This window comes from Hyla sarda, chromosome 5 (genome assembly GCF_029499605.1).
Source record: "Hyla sarda isolate aHylSar1 chromosome 5, aHylSar1.hap1, whole genome shotgun sequence".
Taxonomy (NCBI): domain Eukaryota; kingdom Metazoa; phylum Chordata; class Amphibia; order Anura; family Hylidae; genus Hyla; species Hyla sarda.
The window spans coordinates 250,279,700-250,297,842 of NC_079193.1; the positions used below are offsets into that span (position 1 = coordinate 250,279,700).

The 18,143-nt window shown below is 41.0% G+C and overlaps 1 protein-coding gene across 4 annotated transcripts in view; it reads left to right on the forward strand.

Annotated features, from left to right (window-relative positions):
• The window catches only part of DSEL (dermatan sulfate epimerase like), a 94,538-nt gene extending 76,778 nt beyond the window's left edge, over positions 1-17,760 (forward strand). For all 4 annotated transcript variants that reach the window (XM_056521483.1, XM_056521482.1, XM_056521484.1 and 1 more), the window contains one exon: positions 13,317-17,760. In XM_056521483.1, the coding sequence (XP_056377458.1) occupies positions 13,984-17,604 (3,621 nt within the window). In that variant the 5' untranslated portion in view covers positions 13,317-13,983 and the 3' untranslated portion in view covers positions 17,605-17,760. The remainder of the gene's footprint in view (positions 1-13,316) is intronic.
• The last annotated feature ends 383 nt before the right edge of the window (positions 17,761-18,143 follow it).

Genomic DNA, 18,143 nt, shown 5'->3' on the forward strand with positions numbered 1-18,143 from the left:
TCCATAAGTTCACAGTTCTCATGGTAAAGAAGGCGTGTCGCCCCTTGAGACTAAACTTTTTCTTCTCCAGACGGAGGGAGTGCCCCCTCGTCCTTTGGGGGGGGTTTAACCTGGAACTGTTTTTCTCCATATTTTTTGTATGGGCCATTAATATACTTATTTACATTTATCATATCCCCCCTTAAACGTCTCTTCTCAAGACTAAACAATTGTAACTCCTTTAATCGCTCCTCATAGCTAAGATGTTCCATGCCTCATATTAGTTTAGTCACACGTCTCTGCACCCTTTCCAGCTCCACAGTGTCCCTTTTATGGACTGGAGTCCAAAACTGAACAGCATATTCCAGGTGAGGCCCTACCAATGCTTTATAAAGGGGGAGTATTATGTCCCTGTCCCTTGAGTCCATGCCTCTTTTGATACATGACAATATTCTGCTGGCTTTGGAAGCAGCAGCCTGACATTGCATGCTATTCTGTAGTCTGTGATCTACAAGTACACCCAGATCCTTCTCTACCAGTGACTCTGCCAGTTTAAGCCCCCCTAAGACATACGATGCATGCATGTTATTAGTACCCAGATGCATAACTTTACATTTATCCACATTGAACCTCATTTGTCAAGTGGATGCCCAGACACTTAGTCTATCCAAGTCATCTTGTAACCTATACACATCCTCTATAGACTGTACCGTGCTACAAAGCTTGGTGTCATCTGCAAAGATAGAAACAGAGCTGTTAATGCCATCCTCTATATCATTGATAAATAAATTAAACAACAGCGGTCCCAGTACAGAACCTTGGGGTACACCACTAATAACCGGGGACCAATCAGAGTACGAACCATTGACCACCACTCTCTGGGTACGATCCATGAGCCAGTGTTCAATCCAGTTACAAACTAAAATTTCCAAACCCAAAGACCTTAACCCCTTAACGACGCAGGACGTATATTTACGTCCTGCGCCGGCTCCCACGATATGAAGCGGGATCGCGCCGCGATCCTGCATCATATCGCGTCGGTCCCGGCGCTCATCAACGGCCGGGACCCGCGGCTAATACCACACATCGCCGATCGTGGCGATGTGCGGTATTAACCCTTTAGAAGCGGCGGTCAAAGCTGACCGCCGCTTCTAAAGTGAAACTGAAAGTGACCCGGCTGCTCAGTCGGGCTGTTCAGGACCGCCGCGGTGAAATAGCGGCGTCCCGAACAGCTGATCGGACACCGGGAGGGCCCTTACCTGCCTCCTCGGTGTCCGATCGACGAATGACTGCCCCGTGCCTGAGATCCAGGCAGGAGCAGTCAAGCGCCGATAATGCTGATCACAGGCGTGTTAATACACGCCAGTGATCAGCATAGGAGATCAGTGTGTGCAGTGTTATAGGTCCCTATGGGACCTATAACACTGCAAAAAAAATTTAAAAAAAAAGTGTTAATAAAGGTCATTTAACCCCTTCCCTAATAAAAGTTTGAATCACCCCCCTTTTCCCATAAAAAAAATAAAACAGTGTTAAAAAAAATTAAAATAAACATATGTGGTATCGCCGCGTGCGTAAATGTCCGAACTATAAAAATATATCATTAATTAAACCGCACGAACAATGGCGTACGCGCAAAAAAATTCCAAAGTCCAAAAAAGCGTATTTTGGTCACTTTTTACACCATTAAAAAAATGAATAAAAAGTGATCAAAAAGTCCGATCAAAACTAAAATCATACCGATAAAAACTTCAGATCACGGCACAAAAAATGAGCCCTCATACCACTCTACACATGGAAAAATAAAAAAGTTATAGGGGTCAGAAGATGACATTTTTAAACGTATACATTTTCCTGCATGTAGTTATGATTTTTTCCAGAAGTGCGACAAAATCAAACCTATATAAGTAGGGTATCATTTTAACCGTATGGACCTACAGAATAATGATAAGGTGTATTTTTACCGAAATATGCACTACGTAGAAACGGAAGCCCCCAAAAGTTACAAAATGGCGTTTTTTTTCGATTTTGTCGCACAATGATTTTTTTTTTCCGTTTCGCCGTGCATTTTTGGGTAAAATGACTAATGTCACTGCAAAGTAGAATTGGCAATGCAAAAAATAAGCCATAATATGGATTTTTAGGTGGAAAATTGAAAGGGTTATGATTTTTAAAAGGTAAGGAGGAAAAAACGAAAGGGGTTAACTTACCTGTCAGACGTCTATGAGGGACAGTATCAAACGCTTTAGCAAAATCCAGAAACACTATATCCACAGCCATTCCTCCGCCAAGGCTTCTACTCACCTCTTCATAAAAGCAAATTAGATTGGTTTGACAACTTCTATCCTTAGTAAACCCATACTGGCTGTCACTTATAATACAATTATCCCCTATGTATTCCTGTATGCAATCCCTTATGAGTCCTTCAAACAATTTACCAACAATGCACGTTAAACTTACCGGTCTATAGTTTCCTGGGCAAGACCTAGAGCCCTTCTTGAAGATTGGCACCACATTCGCCTTGCGCCAGTCCCTTGGCACAATACCAGACACCAGTGAATCTCTAAATATCATGAACAGGGGTACAGATATTACTGAACTTACCTCTCTAAGAACTCTTGGGTGCAATCCATCCGGCCCTGAAGATTTGCTTACATTTATATTACTTAACTTACCTTGTACCATCTCTACATTAAGCCAGTTCAGTACATTACATGATGTGTTACCAGCACTGACCTGGCCAATGTCAGCTCCTTCTTCCCTAGTATATACAGAACTAAAGAACCCATTCAGTAACTCTGCTTTCTCTTTATCGCCCGTGACAACCTCCCCATTATCATTATTAAGGGGTCCTACATGCTCTGTCCTTGTTTTTTTTTGCATTTATATATCTTTTTTTTGCATTTATATATAGTTTTGCTTACTTTGGCCACCTGTCTCTCATTTTGAATTGTTGCTGTTTTTATTACATTTTTACAGATTTTATTAAGCTCTTTGTACTGTTTAAATGTTATAGCTGACCCATCAGATTTGTATTTTTTGAAGGCAATTTTTTTGTTGTTATAATGTCAACCTAATGTGGGGGAACTATACTGCCAACCTAATGGGGGGAACTATACTGCCAACCTAATGTGGGGGTACTATGCTGCCAACCTAAAGTGAGGGGAACTATACTGCCAACCTAATGTGGGGGAACTATACTGTCAACCTTATGTGGGGGAACTATACTGCCAACCTAATGTGGGGGAACTATATTGCCAACCTAATGAGGGGGAACTATACTGCCAACCTAATGTGGGGGAACTACAACCTAATGTGGGGGGAACTATACTGCCAACCTAATGTGGGGGAACTATACTGTCAACCTTATGTGGGGGAACTATACTGCCAACCTAATGTCGGGGAACTATATTGCCAACCTAATGAGGGGGAACTATACAGCCAACCTAATGTGGGGGAACTATACTGCCAACCTAATGTATGGGAACTATACTGCCAACCTAATAAGGGGGAACTATGCTGCCAACCTAATGTGTGGGGAACTATACTGCCAACCTAATGTGGGGGAACCATACTGCCAACCTAATGTGGGGGGAACTATACTGCCAACCTAATGTGGGGGAACTATACTGCCAACCTAAGGTGGGGGAACTATAGTTAGTATGGTTGAAAAAAGACATATTTCCTTCAAGTTCAACCAGGGAATTGAAGGGTAGTGGTGTGGCGCGATATTGGGGAAGGGATGGGATTTTATATTTCTTCATAAGCATTAATGTTATTTTGTTCCAGGAATGTATCTAATCCTGTTTTAAAGCTGTTAATTTTTCCTGCTGTGACCAGTTCCTGAGGTAGACTGTTCCATAAGTTCACAGTTCTCATGGTAAAGAAGGCGTGTCGCCCCTTGAGACTAAACTTTTTCTTCTCCAGACGGAGGGAGTGCCCCCTCGTCCTTTGGGGGGGGGGGGGTTAACCTGGAACAGTTTTTCTCCATATTTTTTGTATGGGCCATTAATATACTTATTTACATTTATCATATCCCCCCTTAAACGTCTCTTCTCAAGACTAAACAATTGTAACTCCTTTAATCGCTCCTCATAGCTAAGATATTCCATGCCTCATATTAGTTTAGTCACACGTCTCTGCACCCTTTCCAGCTCCACAGTGTCCCTTTTATGGACTGGAGTCCAAAACTGAACAGCATATTCCAGGTGAGGCCCTACCAATGCTTTATAAAGGGGGAGTATTATGTCCCTGTCCCTTGAGTCCATGCCTCTTTTGATACATGACAATATTCTGCTGGCTTTGGAAGCTGCAGCCTGACATTGCATGCTATTCTGTAGTCTGTGATCTACAAGTACACCCAGATCCTTTTCTACCAGTGACTCTGCCAGTTTAATCCCCCCTAAGACATATGATGCATGCATGTTATTAGTACCCAGATGCATAACTTTACATTTATCCACATTGAACCTCATTTGTCAAGTGGATGCCCAGACACTTAGTCTATCCAAGTCATCTTGTAACCTATACACATCCTCTATAGACTGTACCGTGCTACAAAGCTTGGTGTCATTTGCAAAGATAGAAACAGAGCTGTTAATGCCATCCTCTATATCATTGATAAATAAATTAAACAACAGCGGTCCCAGTACAGAACCTTGGGGTACACCACTAATAACCGGGGACCAATCAGAGTACGAACCATTGACCACCACTCTCTGGGTACGATCCATGAGCCAGTGTTCAATCCAGTTACAAACTAAAATTTCCAAACCCAAAGACCTTAACCCCTTAACGACGCAGGACGTATATTTACGTCCTGCGCCGGCTCCCACGATATGAAGCGGGATCGCGCCGCGATCCTGCATCATATCGCGTCGGTCCCGGCGCTCATCAACGGCCGGGACCCGCGGCTAATACCAAACATCGCCGATCGCGGCGATGTGCGGTATTAACCCTTTAGAAGCGGCGGTCAAAGCTTACCGCCGCTTCTAAAGTGAAACTGAAAGTGACCCGGCTGCTCAGTCGAGCTGTTCGGGACCGCCGCGGGGAAATAGCGGCGTCCCGAACAGCTGATCGGACACCGGGAGGGCCCTTACCTGCCTCCTCAGTGTCCGATCGACGAATGACTGCTCCGTGTCTGAGATCCAGGCAGGAGCAGTCAAGCGCCGATAATGCTGATCACAGGCGTGTTAATACACGCCAGTGATCAGCATAGGAGATCAGTGTGTGCAGTGTTATAGGTCCCTATGGGACCTATAACACTGCAAAAAAAATTTAAAAAAAAAGTGTTAATAAAGGTCATTTAACCCCTTCCCTAATAAAAGTTTGAATCATCCCCCTTTTCCCCTAAAAAAAATAAAACAGTGTAAAAAAAAATAAAAATAAACATATGTGGTATCGCCGCGTGCGTAAATGTCCGAACTATAAAAATATATCATTAATTAAACCGCACGGTCAATGGCGTACGCGTAAAAAAATTCCAAAGTCCAAAAAAGCGTATTTTGGTCACTTTTTACACCATTAAAAAATGAATAAAAAGTGATCAAAAAGTCCGATCAAAACAAAAATCATACCGATAAAAACTTCAGATCACGACGCAAAAAATGAGCCCTCATACCACCCTACACATGGAAAAATAAAAAAGTTATAGGGGTCAGAATATGACATTTTTAAGCGTATACATTTTCCTGCATGTAGTTATGATTTTTTCCAGAAGTGCGACAAAATCAAACCTATATAAGTAGGGTATCATTTTAACCGTATGGACCTACAGAATAATGATAAGGTGTATTTTTACCGAAATATGCACTGCGTAGAAACGGATTCCCCCAAAAGTTACAAAATGGCGTTTTTTTTTCGATTTTGTCGCACAATGATTTTTTATTCCGTTTCGCCGTGCATTTTTGGGTAAAATGACTAATGTCACTGCAAAGTAGAATTGGCGATGCAAAAAATAAGCCATAATATGGATTTTTAGGTGGAAAATTGAAAGGGTTATGATTTTTAAAAGGTAAGGAGGAAAAAACGAAAGGGGTTAACTTACCTGTCAGACGTCTATGAGGGACAGTATCAAACGCTTTAGCAAAATCCAGAAACACTATATCCACAGCCATTCCTCCGCCAAGGCTTCTACTCACCTCTTCATAAAAGCTAATTAGATTAGTTTGACAACTTCTATCCTTAGTAAACCCATACTGGCTATCACTTATAATACAATTATCCCCTATGTATTCCTGTATGCAATCCCTTATGAGTCCTTCAAACAATTTACCCACAATGCACGTTAAACTTACCGGTCTATAGTTTCCTGGGCAATACCTAGAGCCCTTCTTGAAGATTGGTACCACATTCGCCTTGCGCCAGTCCCTTGGCACAATACCAGACACCAGTGAATCTCTAAATATCATGAACAGGGGTACAGATATTACTAAACTTACCTCTCTAAGAAGTCTTGGGTGCATTCCATCCGGCCCTGAAGATTTGCTTACATGTATATTACTTAACTTACCTTGTACCATCTCTACATTAAGCCAGTTCAGTACATTACATGATGTGTTACCAGCACTGACCTGGCCAATGTCAGCTCCTTCTTCCCTAGTATATACAGAACTAAAGAACCCATTCAGTAACTCTGCTTTCTCTTTATCGCCCGTGACAACCTCCCCATTATCATTATTAAGGGGTCCTACATGCTCTGTCCTTGTTTGGCTTACTTTGGCCACCTGTCTCTCATTTTGAATTGTTGCTGTTTTTATTACATTTTTACAGATTTTATTAAGCTCTTTGTACTGTTTAAATGTTATAGCTGACCCATCAGATTTGTATTTTTTGAAGGCAATTTTTTTGTTGTTATAATGTCAACCTAATGTGGGGGAACTATACTGCCAACCTAATGTGGGGGAACTATACTGCCAACCTAATGTGGGGGTACTATGCTGCCAACCTAAAGTGAGGGGAACTATACTGCCAACCTAATGTGGGGGAACTATACTGTCAACCTTATGTGGGGGAACTATACTGCCAACCTAATGTGGGGGAACTATATTGCCAACCTAATGAGGGGGAACTATACTGCCAACCTAATGTGGGGGAACTACAACCTAATGTGGGGGGAACTATACTGCCAACCTAATGTGGGGGAACTATACTGTCAACCTTATGTGGGGGAACTATACTGCCAACCTAATGTGGGGGAACTATATTGCCAACCTAATGAGGGGGATCTATACAGCCAACCTAATGTGGGGGAACTATACTGCCAACCTAATGTGGGGGAACTATACTGCCAACCTAATAAGGGGGAACTATGCTGCCAACCTAATGTGTGGGGAACTATACTGCCAACCTAATGTGGGGGAACCATACTGCCAACCTAATGTGGGGGGAACTGTGCTGCCAACTTAATATGGGGGGGAACTATGCTGCGTACTTAAAGGGGAAGTCCACTGCCCCAGTGTTCGGAACATTTTCAGCAGGCCAGGGGCGGGCGAGGTGGGGGAAAGGGGTGGCAACAGCTGGAGGCACAAAATGGGTCGGGTCACCGGCGGATCCACAGATGTTTCCGGCACGGAAATTCCATTTTCTGTGTCTGCACAGAATGCATAGCTGTCTATGAGACACTTCATTCCTGTGCAGTAATAGTGGCGGCATATTATGTCGGTGTCCTGCAGTTTGCGAAATATCTGCACAGAGATTCTCCATGTGCACATTCTGTCTGTGAACTTAGCCTTATAGTATATGTGGGCCCTATTACTGATAGGTAGCATTGAGATCACTGTTTATCTGTGTGCGGTGACTAATTCTGTATAAAGAACAAGGTTACAATATAAGGTTAGGGCTAGATGGCAAAAATGAGTCGCACAGTCAAGGATCGCCATGTTGTTCACCTTAAATCGTGCTGAATCTCAACCAATGTAAGTAAATGTGATCACACAGAGAAATCCAGCGCAAATCAGTTCTTGCTGTTTAGGTGGTTTATTAAACCCATAAAACAGCATCATAGAATGTATGGCTTCCTGTGATCCTGTGGTTTCCTGTGACTATACATTTTATGATGCTGTTTTGCACTGGATTTTTCTATGTGTGCCCTTACAAGTTGCTGTTGCTCTACAGCTGTCCGTGCACTTCGTTCATGCAAAGGGCTGAGCTGAGCTGATCTGCACTAAATGGTGTCACATTGTGACACCCAAATTACCACAGCCACAAATTCATCGTGGGTGGAATTATTACGTTTCACATGTTGTAGTCACAGCCATTTGGGGTTTTCAGCTCAATCTCATTTACTCACATTAGCTGAGCAGCACAATTCAGGGGGCGCAACATAGTGATCTTTGATCACGCAATCTGGGGGGCCCATTTTTCATTTTTGCCCAGGGCCTCACTTAGTCTTAAACCGGCCCTGTGTGTATATATATATATATATATATATATATATATATATATATATATAGTCTTTTTTCCCCAGGACTTTTCTTTTTGTTTTTTAAATTGATGGTTCATCAATATCTGAGTGGTGTGGTACCAATACCCAGCCCACCCAACAGTCAGCATTTTGGCAGAGCCACTTTGCCCGCAATAACAATACACTGTATAATGGCTGTGCTGGGTCATTGCAGCTTAGTCCCCATTGAAATGAATGGGGGCTGAACTGTTGTAACCCAGCATGGCCCCTACATAATGTATAGAGCCATGTGCCTTCAGGACTGTTCACCATGAATTGTGGGTGCCACTGCTGTGGCAAACAGTTTTCCAGTTGGAAAGGGGGGGTATTGGGTTGGGTTCAGGTGTTGCATAGTATCCAGCTATGTGTTAAGGGAAAACTGTAAGCATGTTCACCCACACTAAACCCAATACATTGGGCTATAGTGTGGGTGAACAGGAGTATAAAAGGAGTCACTTACTTTTCAGTAAGTCCTGAGATATGTCCCACAGAAGATCCTGTGCTGAATTTAGTGAATTGCGCAAAGGGGGTGGGGCTTCGCCGGCTCAATTTACATACTCATTGTCTGTGACTCCACATGCAAGTGAAGTGGAGTCCTGAACCCCCACCCCTACAAAGCCCCGCCCATATGCATGATTCACTGAATTCAGCAGATGATCTTCTGGTGGACAACAGAATTTTATATATATATATATATATATATATATATATATATATATATATGCGTGTGTATTGGCATTTTAGTAAATATAATAATACTAGCTGAGTACCCGGCATTGCCCGGTTTTTCCTTCTGAATCCTTGTTGGGGAGTAAAATCAACAAAGGAGGAAGTTTTGCCTTCATATCCCATCCTCATATATTGGCCCTCATTTACAAAGACTGGAGTGTGAGTTAGGTTTTTTTTTTTCAGTTTGCTCGTCTTTTTTTTCCTTGTGATTTACTAATCTGTCGCCCAATTTCCCTTTCTTTCTGTTGCAGTTTTTTTTTGTCTGTCGCACAAAATGTATTCTGTGCAACAGAAAAAAGTCCCTGCAAATTCTGACTACATTAGTGCTTGTACTACTACCCCCATTATGGAACAGGGTCTGTTCCATGTTGGGGGTAGTAGTACAGGGATTGATCGCATCGGGTCTCACTTCTGAGACCCGATCCGATCAAAAGTTATTAAGCAGGGGAGCGGGCGGCATGTTCCGATCCCCTGCAATGTACTGGAAACTTTCATTTTTAAATTCCCCACCAGAAGCCCTGAACGGCCGGGACCGAGGAGAAAATCAGGGCTCCTGGCAGGGTTTTAATATAGAAGCGCTGTGGTGGGCAAAGATGTATAGAATCGCTGGGGTGGGGGGAGGGGTATACATCTGGCCCCTCCAGCATTTCTATATCTATTTCCCCCTGCTGCGCTATATCAAACTTAGTGGCCGATGCGCTTGAATAAATGTACTGCCCCCCCAGCGCTATTATATATCTATACTGACCCCCGCTGCACATATACTGACCCCCGCTGCGCAAAAAAAAATATATATATATATATATATATACTGCCCCCCCAAGCTGTGCATATTAATCTTCATCTTCTCCCTCCCTTGGCTGCCAATGAATGAAAACTCTATTAGCTGGGGAGCGGAGGGCTGCTGCCCGCTCTTGCTGCTAAGAGTTTGTCATTCATAGCGGGCAGCAGCTGCATATCATGCTGTGGGGGTCAGACATATGGATATATGTCTGACCCTCACAGCATACATATACAAATGCCGGCTCACCGCCATGAATGACAAGTAAGCTATTGGCAGCAGCACCGCGAGCCTCCGCTCCCTGCACTGCTTTACTTGTCATTCATAGCGGTGAGCCCGCACCTGTATATATAGATGCGCAGTAGGGGTCAGACATATATCCATATGTCTGACCCTCACAGCATCTATATATACAGGTGCCGGCTCACCGCTATGAATGACAAGTAAAGCAGTGCAGGGAGCGGAGGCTCGCGCTGCTGCTGCAAATAGCTTAGTTGTAATTCATAGCGGTGAGCTGGCATTTGTATATGTATGCTGTGAGGGTCAGACATATATCCATATGTCTGACCCCCACAATATGATATGCAGCTGCTGCCCGCTATGAATGACAAACTCTTAGCAGCGAGAGCGGGCAGCAGCCCTCCGCTCACCCGCTAATAGAGTTTTCATTCATTGGCAGCCAGGGGAGGGAGAAGATGAAGATTAATATGCGCAGCTTGGGGGGGGGGGGCAGAATATATATAAATATGCACAGTGGGGGCCAGTATATGCGCAGCGGGGGTCAGTATAGATATATAATAGCGCTGGGGGGGCAGTACATTTATTCAAGCGCAGCGGCCACTAAGTTTGATATAGCGCAGCAGGGGGAAATATATATAAAACGTTGGAGGGGCCAGATATATACCCCCCCAGCGATTCTATACATCTTTGCCCACCACAGCGCTTCTATATTAAAACCCTGCCAGGAGCCCTGATTGGCTCCTAGGTCCCGACCATTCAGGGCTTCTGGTGGGAAATTTTAAAATGAAAGTTTACAGTACATTGCAGGGGATTGGAACATGCCGCCCACTCCCCTGCTTAATAACTTTTGATTGAATCGGGTCTATCCGGTGAATCGGGTCTATCTACTACTACCCCCAACATGGAACAGACCCTGTTGCATGCTGGGGGTAGCAGGATTCACTCCGTTATGAGTAATTTCCCGACAGCTCAGAGCTGTCAGGTTTCTGTGAAGCAAAACTCACAGGTTTTCTTGTGAGTTTTCTTCATACTCGGAGGTTTTTTTTCTCTTTTTGTCGGGAACACGCCCCTTTTGTCGGGAAAAACGCCCCTTTTGTAGGTTTTTTTTTCACTCTGAGTGATTTTGATTTTGTCGGGTTGTGCGCCAGATTTTGGTGCAAATTCGTAAATGAGGGCCATTGTTGTCATATCCCATCATATCTCAACCTCATATCCCATACTCATATCCAAAACTCATATCCCATCCTCATATCCCGACCTCCTATCCCAACCTCCTATGCCAACCTCATATCCCAACCTCCTATCCTGTCCTGCTATCTCAACCTCCTATCCCGTCCTCATATCCCAACCTCATATCCGGACCCCATGTTCCGTCCCCATATCCCGTCCCTATATCTTGACCTCATATCTCAACCTCATATCCCGTCCTCATATCCCAAACTCATATCCCGTCTTCATATCCCATCCTCATATCTCGACCTCCTATCCCATCCTCATATCCCGTCCTCATATCCCAACCTCCTATCCTGTCCTATCCCGACCTCATATCCCATCCTCATATCCCATCCTCATGTTCCATCCTCATATCCCGAACTCATAACCTGTCCTCAGGTGGGTCTGATTTGTGATGAAGATATTGTAAGCTGAATATAGAAGGGGACGTGGCTTTGTGGAAAAGGGCGTGATTTGCAAACCAGATCGATGAACAAAAAGGGTAGAGAATAAAAGGGGTGGGGCTTAAACAGTGGGCATGTATTTGTGAAATGGGGCATGGCTTGCAAGCCGGACTGACACATTCACCAGGAGATACAGAGCGTAGCTTGTGGAGTAAGGTACTGGAAGTCCCATATACTTGCATGGGACTTGAAACAAAAACCCATCTTTTATATAAGGGTGTAGGTAAGGGTTAATTTAACTATCATATATTTTTATTGACATATAAGTAATATGTGTACCAGGTATTATTGAAATATCTCCAGCAGTACGAAAGTTATGTCGGAACATACATTTCCCTTAAATTTGCATGGGGCTTTAAGCAAAAACCCCAACCCTCACAAATGGGGGTAGTTAAGGGTTAAATTGACTATCCTATTTTTTTTGTGGACATATAAGTAACATGTGACAAACAAGTATTATCAAAATATCTCCAGCTGTTTGGAAGTTATGCAGTAACATATATTTCCCTTAGTCCCTTGTATAGGACTTTAAACAAAAACCGCGGACATGGCAAATGGGGGAGAATAAGGGTTAAATTACCTATTCTATGTGTGTTGTTGACATATAAGTAACATGTGGGCCAAGTTTCATGTTAATATCTTTAGCCATTTGGACGTGATGCTGGAACATACACACAGATACAACACACAGTTTTATATTATATATATATATATATATATATATATATATATATATATATATATATATGTATATATATACACATATATATAAATATGATCCAGCAATAAGTCCAACAGCACTCAAGGTGCAATATATATATATATATATATATATATATATATATATATATATATATATATATATATATATATGTATATATAAATCCCAATAGGTGGAGGGCAGCACAACCACTGTAGATCTCTAAATAGTAGTCCGGGCAATAGGAAAAACTGCGGTCCCAGTCACAGACCGCATCCATAAATTCCAGCAATAAGTCCAACAGCACTCACGGGTTCAAGGTGAAAAAACACAACAGTGTTTATTTAAACCATGTTCAGATGCAACATTTCAGTGGTATCCCACCACCTTTTTCAAGCTGAAACGTTGCATCTGAACATGGTTTAAATAAACACCTTAGTGTTTTTTCAGCTTGAACCCGTGAGTGCTGTTGGACTTATTGCTGGAATTTATGGATGCGGTCTGTGACTGGGACCGCAGTTTTTCCTATTGCACCCGGACTACTATTTAGAGATCTACAGTGGTTGTGCTGCCCTCCACCTATTGGGATTTATATGTACATATAGATAGATGTGTGTGTATATATATATATATATATATATATATATATATATATATATATATATATATATAAATATATTTATCTAGATTATAATATTTTGTGTTTACAGCAAGCAAATATTAATGTTATTTTGGCATTCCTTTATGAGATTTTTTTCTTTCTTTTCCCAGGATAAGCGAGCCTTACACAGCTGAAGAAAAGAAATGGAGACAGAAATAACTCAAAAGGCAGATGTTATATTTCTGACATTATCTCCACGTCAAAAATCTAAAGGACAAACAGCAAAGAAGAACAATATTTAGCAAATCTAACAAGGCAAATCCATAAAAAAAAAGAAAGCTTTTCTTCAAAGTGTCAGGCTTTTTAATTGCTGACAGCTAAAAAAAAAAAAAAATGAAGTAATGGCACAAAACCCCATCACCTATGCTTTTTGGCAGTCACTCAAGACATGACTCAAAACACGGAGCAAATGTGGCAGTTGTGCTCAATAGTTATTTAAGTGAGAAAGTATGTATATACTTCACAAAGACTCAGTATGCTACTATTGTACTGTTCCCGCTTATAGCAAAGTATCCATAGCAATCACTGACTTTCTAAAATCTATAACTTGCACCACATATATGTCTTATTGTGTTCTAGTATTATAAGCATAGTCATTACACTCAATGGAAAGCTATTAAATAGAAGTCATCATTTGTATCAAACATATTCTGAATGTACAAAGTCTCTGATATGCATTTGCCAATATATTTTAGAAGTGAGAATTCAAATATCCAAAGACTTCAAAGGTTAGAAGACAGAAAAAAGATGTATCATTGACTTACAGCCAAATGGAACATGGCTCCGAATGTTGTAGGACAGTCTTTATTTGCAGTATTTTTTATTTTTCTGTCACCTGTCAGTTGTAGCAATTATACAGATGACTGGATGGCACTTAAAGGAGATATCACTCCATATAACAGACTATTTCATGTTACTACTAGTTTCAAGCAGAAAAGCAATCCTTCACATCCAAGACTATTTTTTGATGGTGCAGATGTTCAAGGACTGAGGCAGAAGTCTCACACCACTCATCTCCATTTATTTAGAACGATTAGAAATGCAGTTAACAAAATGCTGGCTAATCCATCTTACTTCTTGCCCCCTCTAAAGCACGCTGACTTTGCAGCTAAGTGGAATGAGATTTATGGGAACAATTTGCCTCCATTGGCTCTATATTGCTTGTTGTTTCCAGATGATAAAACTGCATTCACTTTTGCACTGGAATATATGGACAGAATGGTAAATTACGAAGACTGGCTGGTTCAAAACGCACCGGGTGATGAGGTACCAGTTGCACACTCTTTGACAGGCTTTGCCACAGCTTTTGACTTTTTATATCGCTTTCTTGACAGTGATAGAAGACAAAAGTATTTGGGGAAAATTGAAACCATAAGTGATGAAATGTATGAATGTTCCAAAGTTCGTTCATGGGGAAAACAATTCCTTCACAATCACCAAACCACAAATATGCTTGCACTGCTTACAGGAGCAATAGTTGTGGAAGAGCACCGATCAAAACAAGCTAATATATGGAAACAAACTGTTGTAGACGTGATGGAAAAAACAATGTTCCTCCTGAATCATGTTGTTGATGGATCTCTGGATGAAGGGGTTGCTTATGGTAGCTATACTGCGAAATCAATTACCCAATATGTTTTCTTAGCAAAAAGGCATTTTGGTATGAATCATTTTGACAACAACTGGCTGAGAATGCACTATTGGTTTTATTATTCTACCTTGTTGCCTGGTTTTCAGAGAACAGTTGGAATAGCAGATTCTAATTACAATTGGTTTTACGGACCAGAAAGCCAGTTGGTGTTTCTGGATTCATTCATTTTAAAGAATGGAGCTGGAAACTGGTTGGCCAGTCAAATCAGAAAACACAGACCAAAAGATGGACCAATGGTACAATCCACAGCACAAAGGTGGAGCACACTTCACACAGAGTATTTGTGGTATAATCCCGAATTGACCCCTCATCCTCCAGTTGATCATGGCACACCAAAAATGCATGTGTTTCCTAACTGGGGAGTAGTAACATATGGCGCTGGCTTGCCCAATACTCAAATAAATACATTTGTTTCATTTAAGTCTGGAAAGCTTGGTGGTCGGGCTGTGTATGACATTGTTCACTTTCAGCCATACTCCTGGATAGATGGGTGGAGAAGTTTCAATCCAGGTCATGAACATCCTGATCAAAATTCTTTCACATTTGCTCCTAATGGACAAGTTTTTGTTTCGGAGGCACTCTATGGACCAAAACTAAGTCATTTAAACAATATCTTAGTTTTTGCTCCTTCTCCAACAAGTCAGTGCAATAAACCATGGGAAGGCCAGCTTGGGGAATGCTCACAGTGGCTAAAATGGACAGCAAACGGATCTGGAGATGCAGCTGGTGAGGTTATTACAGCAAGTCAACAAGGGGAGACAATGTTTATAAGTGGTGAAGCAGTGTCTTCCTACTCATCTTCCATGAAACTAAAAAGTGTTTACCGTTGCTTGCTGCTTTTAAATCACCAGACTCTGCTTGTAGTCGACCACATTGAAAAGCATGAAGATTCTCCTCTGTCCTTAGTCAGTGCCTTTTTTCATAATTTAGATATCGATTTTAAGTATGTTCCATTTAGGTTTCTTAATAAATTTAATGGTGCTATGATGGATATATGGGATGCACATTACAAAATGATTTGGATAGACCAAAATGGTAATAGTCCTGTAGGTAATATCCAAGAAGCTGAGCAAACAGCAGAATTCAAAAAGCGTTGGACACAATTTGTAAATGTCACCTTTCAGCTGAACCAAAAAATGTCAAGGATTGCTTACGTATTTAATGGACCATATGTTAATGTGTCAGATCTGAAGTTCCTAGAAAGTAACAACCATGGTGTCAAAATATCTGTTAAAGTTAACAATACAGAAAATATAGTGTCTATAGTAACAGACTATAATGATCTTCAGGTCAGATTCAACTTTCTTGGCTTTGGAGGCTATGCAAAGTTAGAAGACCTGAGCAAAGTAGTTCGATTTGGCTTGGGCACTGAGCATATTAAAAAAGCCACTAAATTTATTAGTATGAATGCATTTCACTTTGGGCTAAAAGTCAATTTGGTAATAGGATTAATATTGTGTGCAGGCTTGGGAATTTTAGCATTTCATTGGAGATTCTATATTCCTTTTAGTAAGTTAATGCGCTGGATCCTAGTATTGATTATAACCCTGTGGGTTTTTGAATTAGTAGATGTATGGACAGCATGTACCCAACCCATTTGTACAAAGTGGAGTAGTGAGGGAGCGGACACAGAAAGTATTAAGAAAAGCGAAGTTCATTCTGATCCACCTATTGTAGTAATCACATCTCTGCCAGGTTCGGGAGCAGACATTTTAAAGCAACTCTTTTACAACACTTCAGATTTTGTTTATATCAAGGTCCCTACAGTTTATATTGACATTCCAGAAGCAGAATACAAAATTGATTCATTTGTGGATCCATGTGAATGGACGAGCTCTGATGCTGTGGATGGACGTTTTCAGCTTATTCAAGGTTGGCTTCAATCATTGCTTCAGAACACAAAACTTCATTTACAAAATATTGATTTACAAGAACCCATGAAGCCTAGACTTTTTCACCATTTAACAGTTAGCAAGGATAAAAAAAGACGTTATAGGAGACGAGACCCATTTTCTGAACAAAGAACTAGATACAAAGGATATTATGACAGGGACGCTGACTATGTTAGACAACTTCGCAATCATTTAGCACTGTTTCCCAAAGCTCAGCCAGTGCTCGGCTTTAGCAGTGGTAGCTGGACTTTAAAGCTTCCATTCATTGAAAAAATGATCGGACCTCAGTTAAGAGCATTATTTATTGTACGAGATCCACGTGCTTGGGTTTATTCAATGTTGTATAAAAGCAGTCCAAGTTTGTTCTCCATGAGGAATGTTGATCAGCGTCTATCAACAATGTTCAGAGATGAAGAAAAGCAGAAATGTAGGTCAAATGCCGGCTATGCTCCGGAATATGATTCATTAAAAGAAGAGCTTGCTAATCCTAAATCACATGCCCTAACAAAACTTTCCCATGTATGGCTTGCCAATACTGCAGCAGCTATCAGAATAAATAATGATTTAGTATCCAAAAGTTACCTTTTGATTAAATTTGAGGACATTGTAAACTTCCCAGAAGAAACAACTCAGAGAATATATACCTTTTTCGGCATTCCTCTTTCTCCTGCAAGTTTAAATCAAATAATGTTTGCGAGTAACACTAATTTATTTTACCTCCCCCATGAAGGGGAAATTTCACAAGCAAATATAAACACATGGAAGTTTAATATGCCTAAAGAAGATATTGTCCTGATTGAAGACATATGCTGGACACAAATGGATAAACTTGGGTATGCAAGATTTAGAGACTAACTTGAGACTAAGCCAAATATTATCATTATGAGTACTGATTTTAAGAACAATAGTCCCTATATGCTGCGGGTCAGCAATCATTTGCACTAGATACTGTATCACAATATTCCTTAGGATCCACAATCGGAATAAATAAATATATTGTTTATTCTTGTACATTGTCTTAATAGAATTATGGAGATATTATTTGCTCAGGCATTTAAAGTACTATACAAATTTTAATTTTTTAAACTTGTTTTGTTTTGAATTTGCATTTTTCAGGTTTTAATATGTTCTCTTATTTGTTTTGTAAATAAACAAAATATAGTGTATTTTTAAAGTATTACTGAAACTTTTGACATGTCAAACAGACATGTCTTGACTAATTGGGATTTGGTTTTTTAGACCTCCACTGATCTCTAGATAGAGCAAGGAGAAGCGCAAGGCTAAGTACTTCACTTCCCAAGGAAAGAAGTGTTCAGCAGCATTCTTCTCCCAGCTCTATCTAGCAATTGTTGAGGGCCTATGTACACTGTTACTGGACAATCAAAATTTCAAAC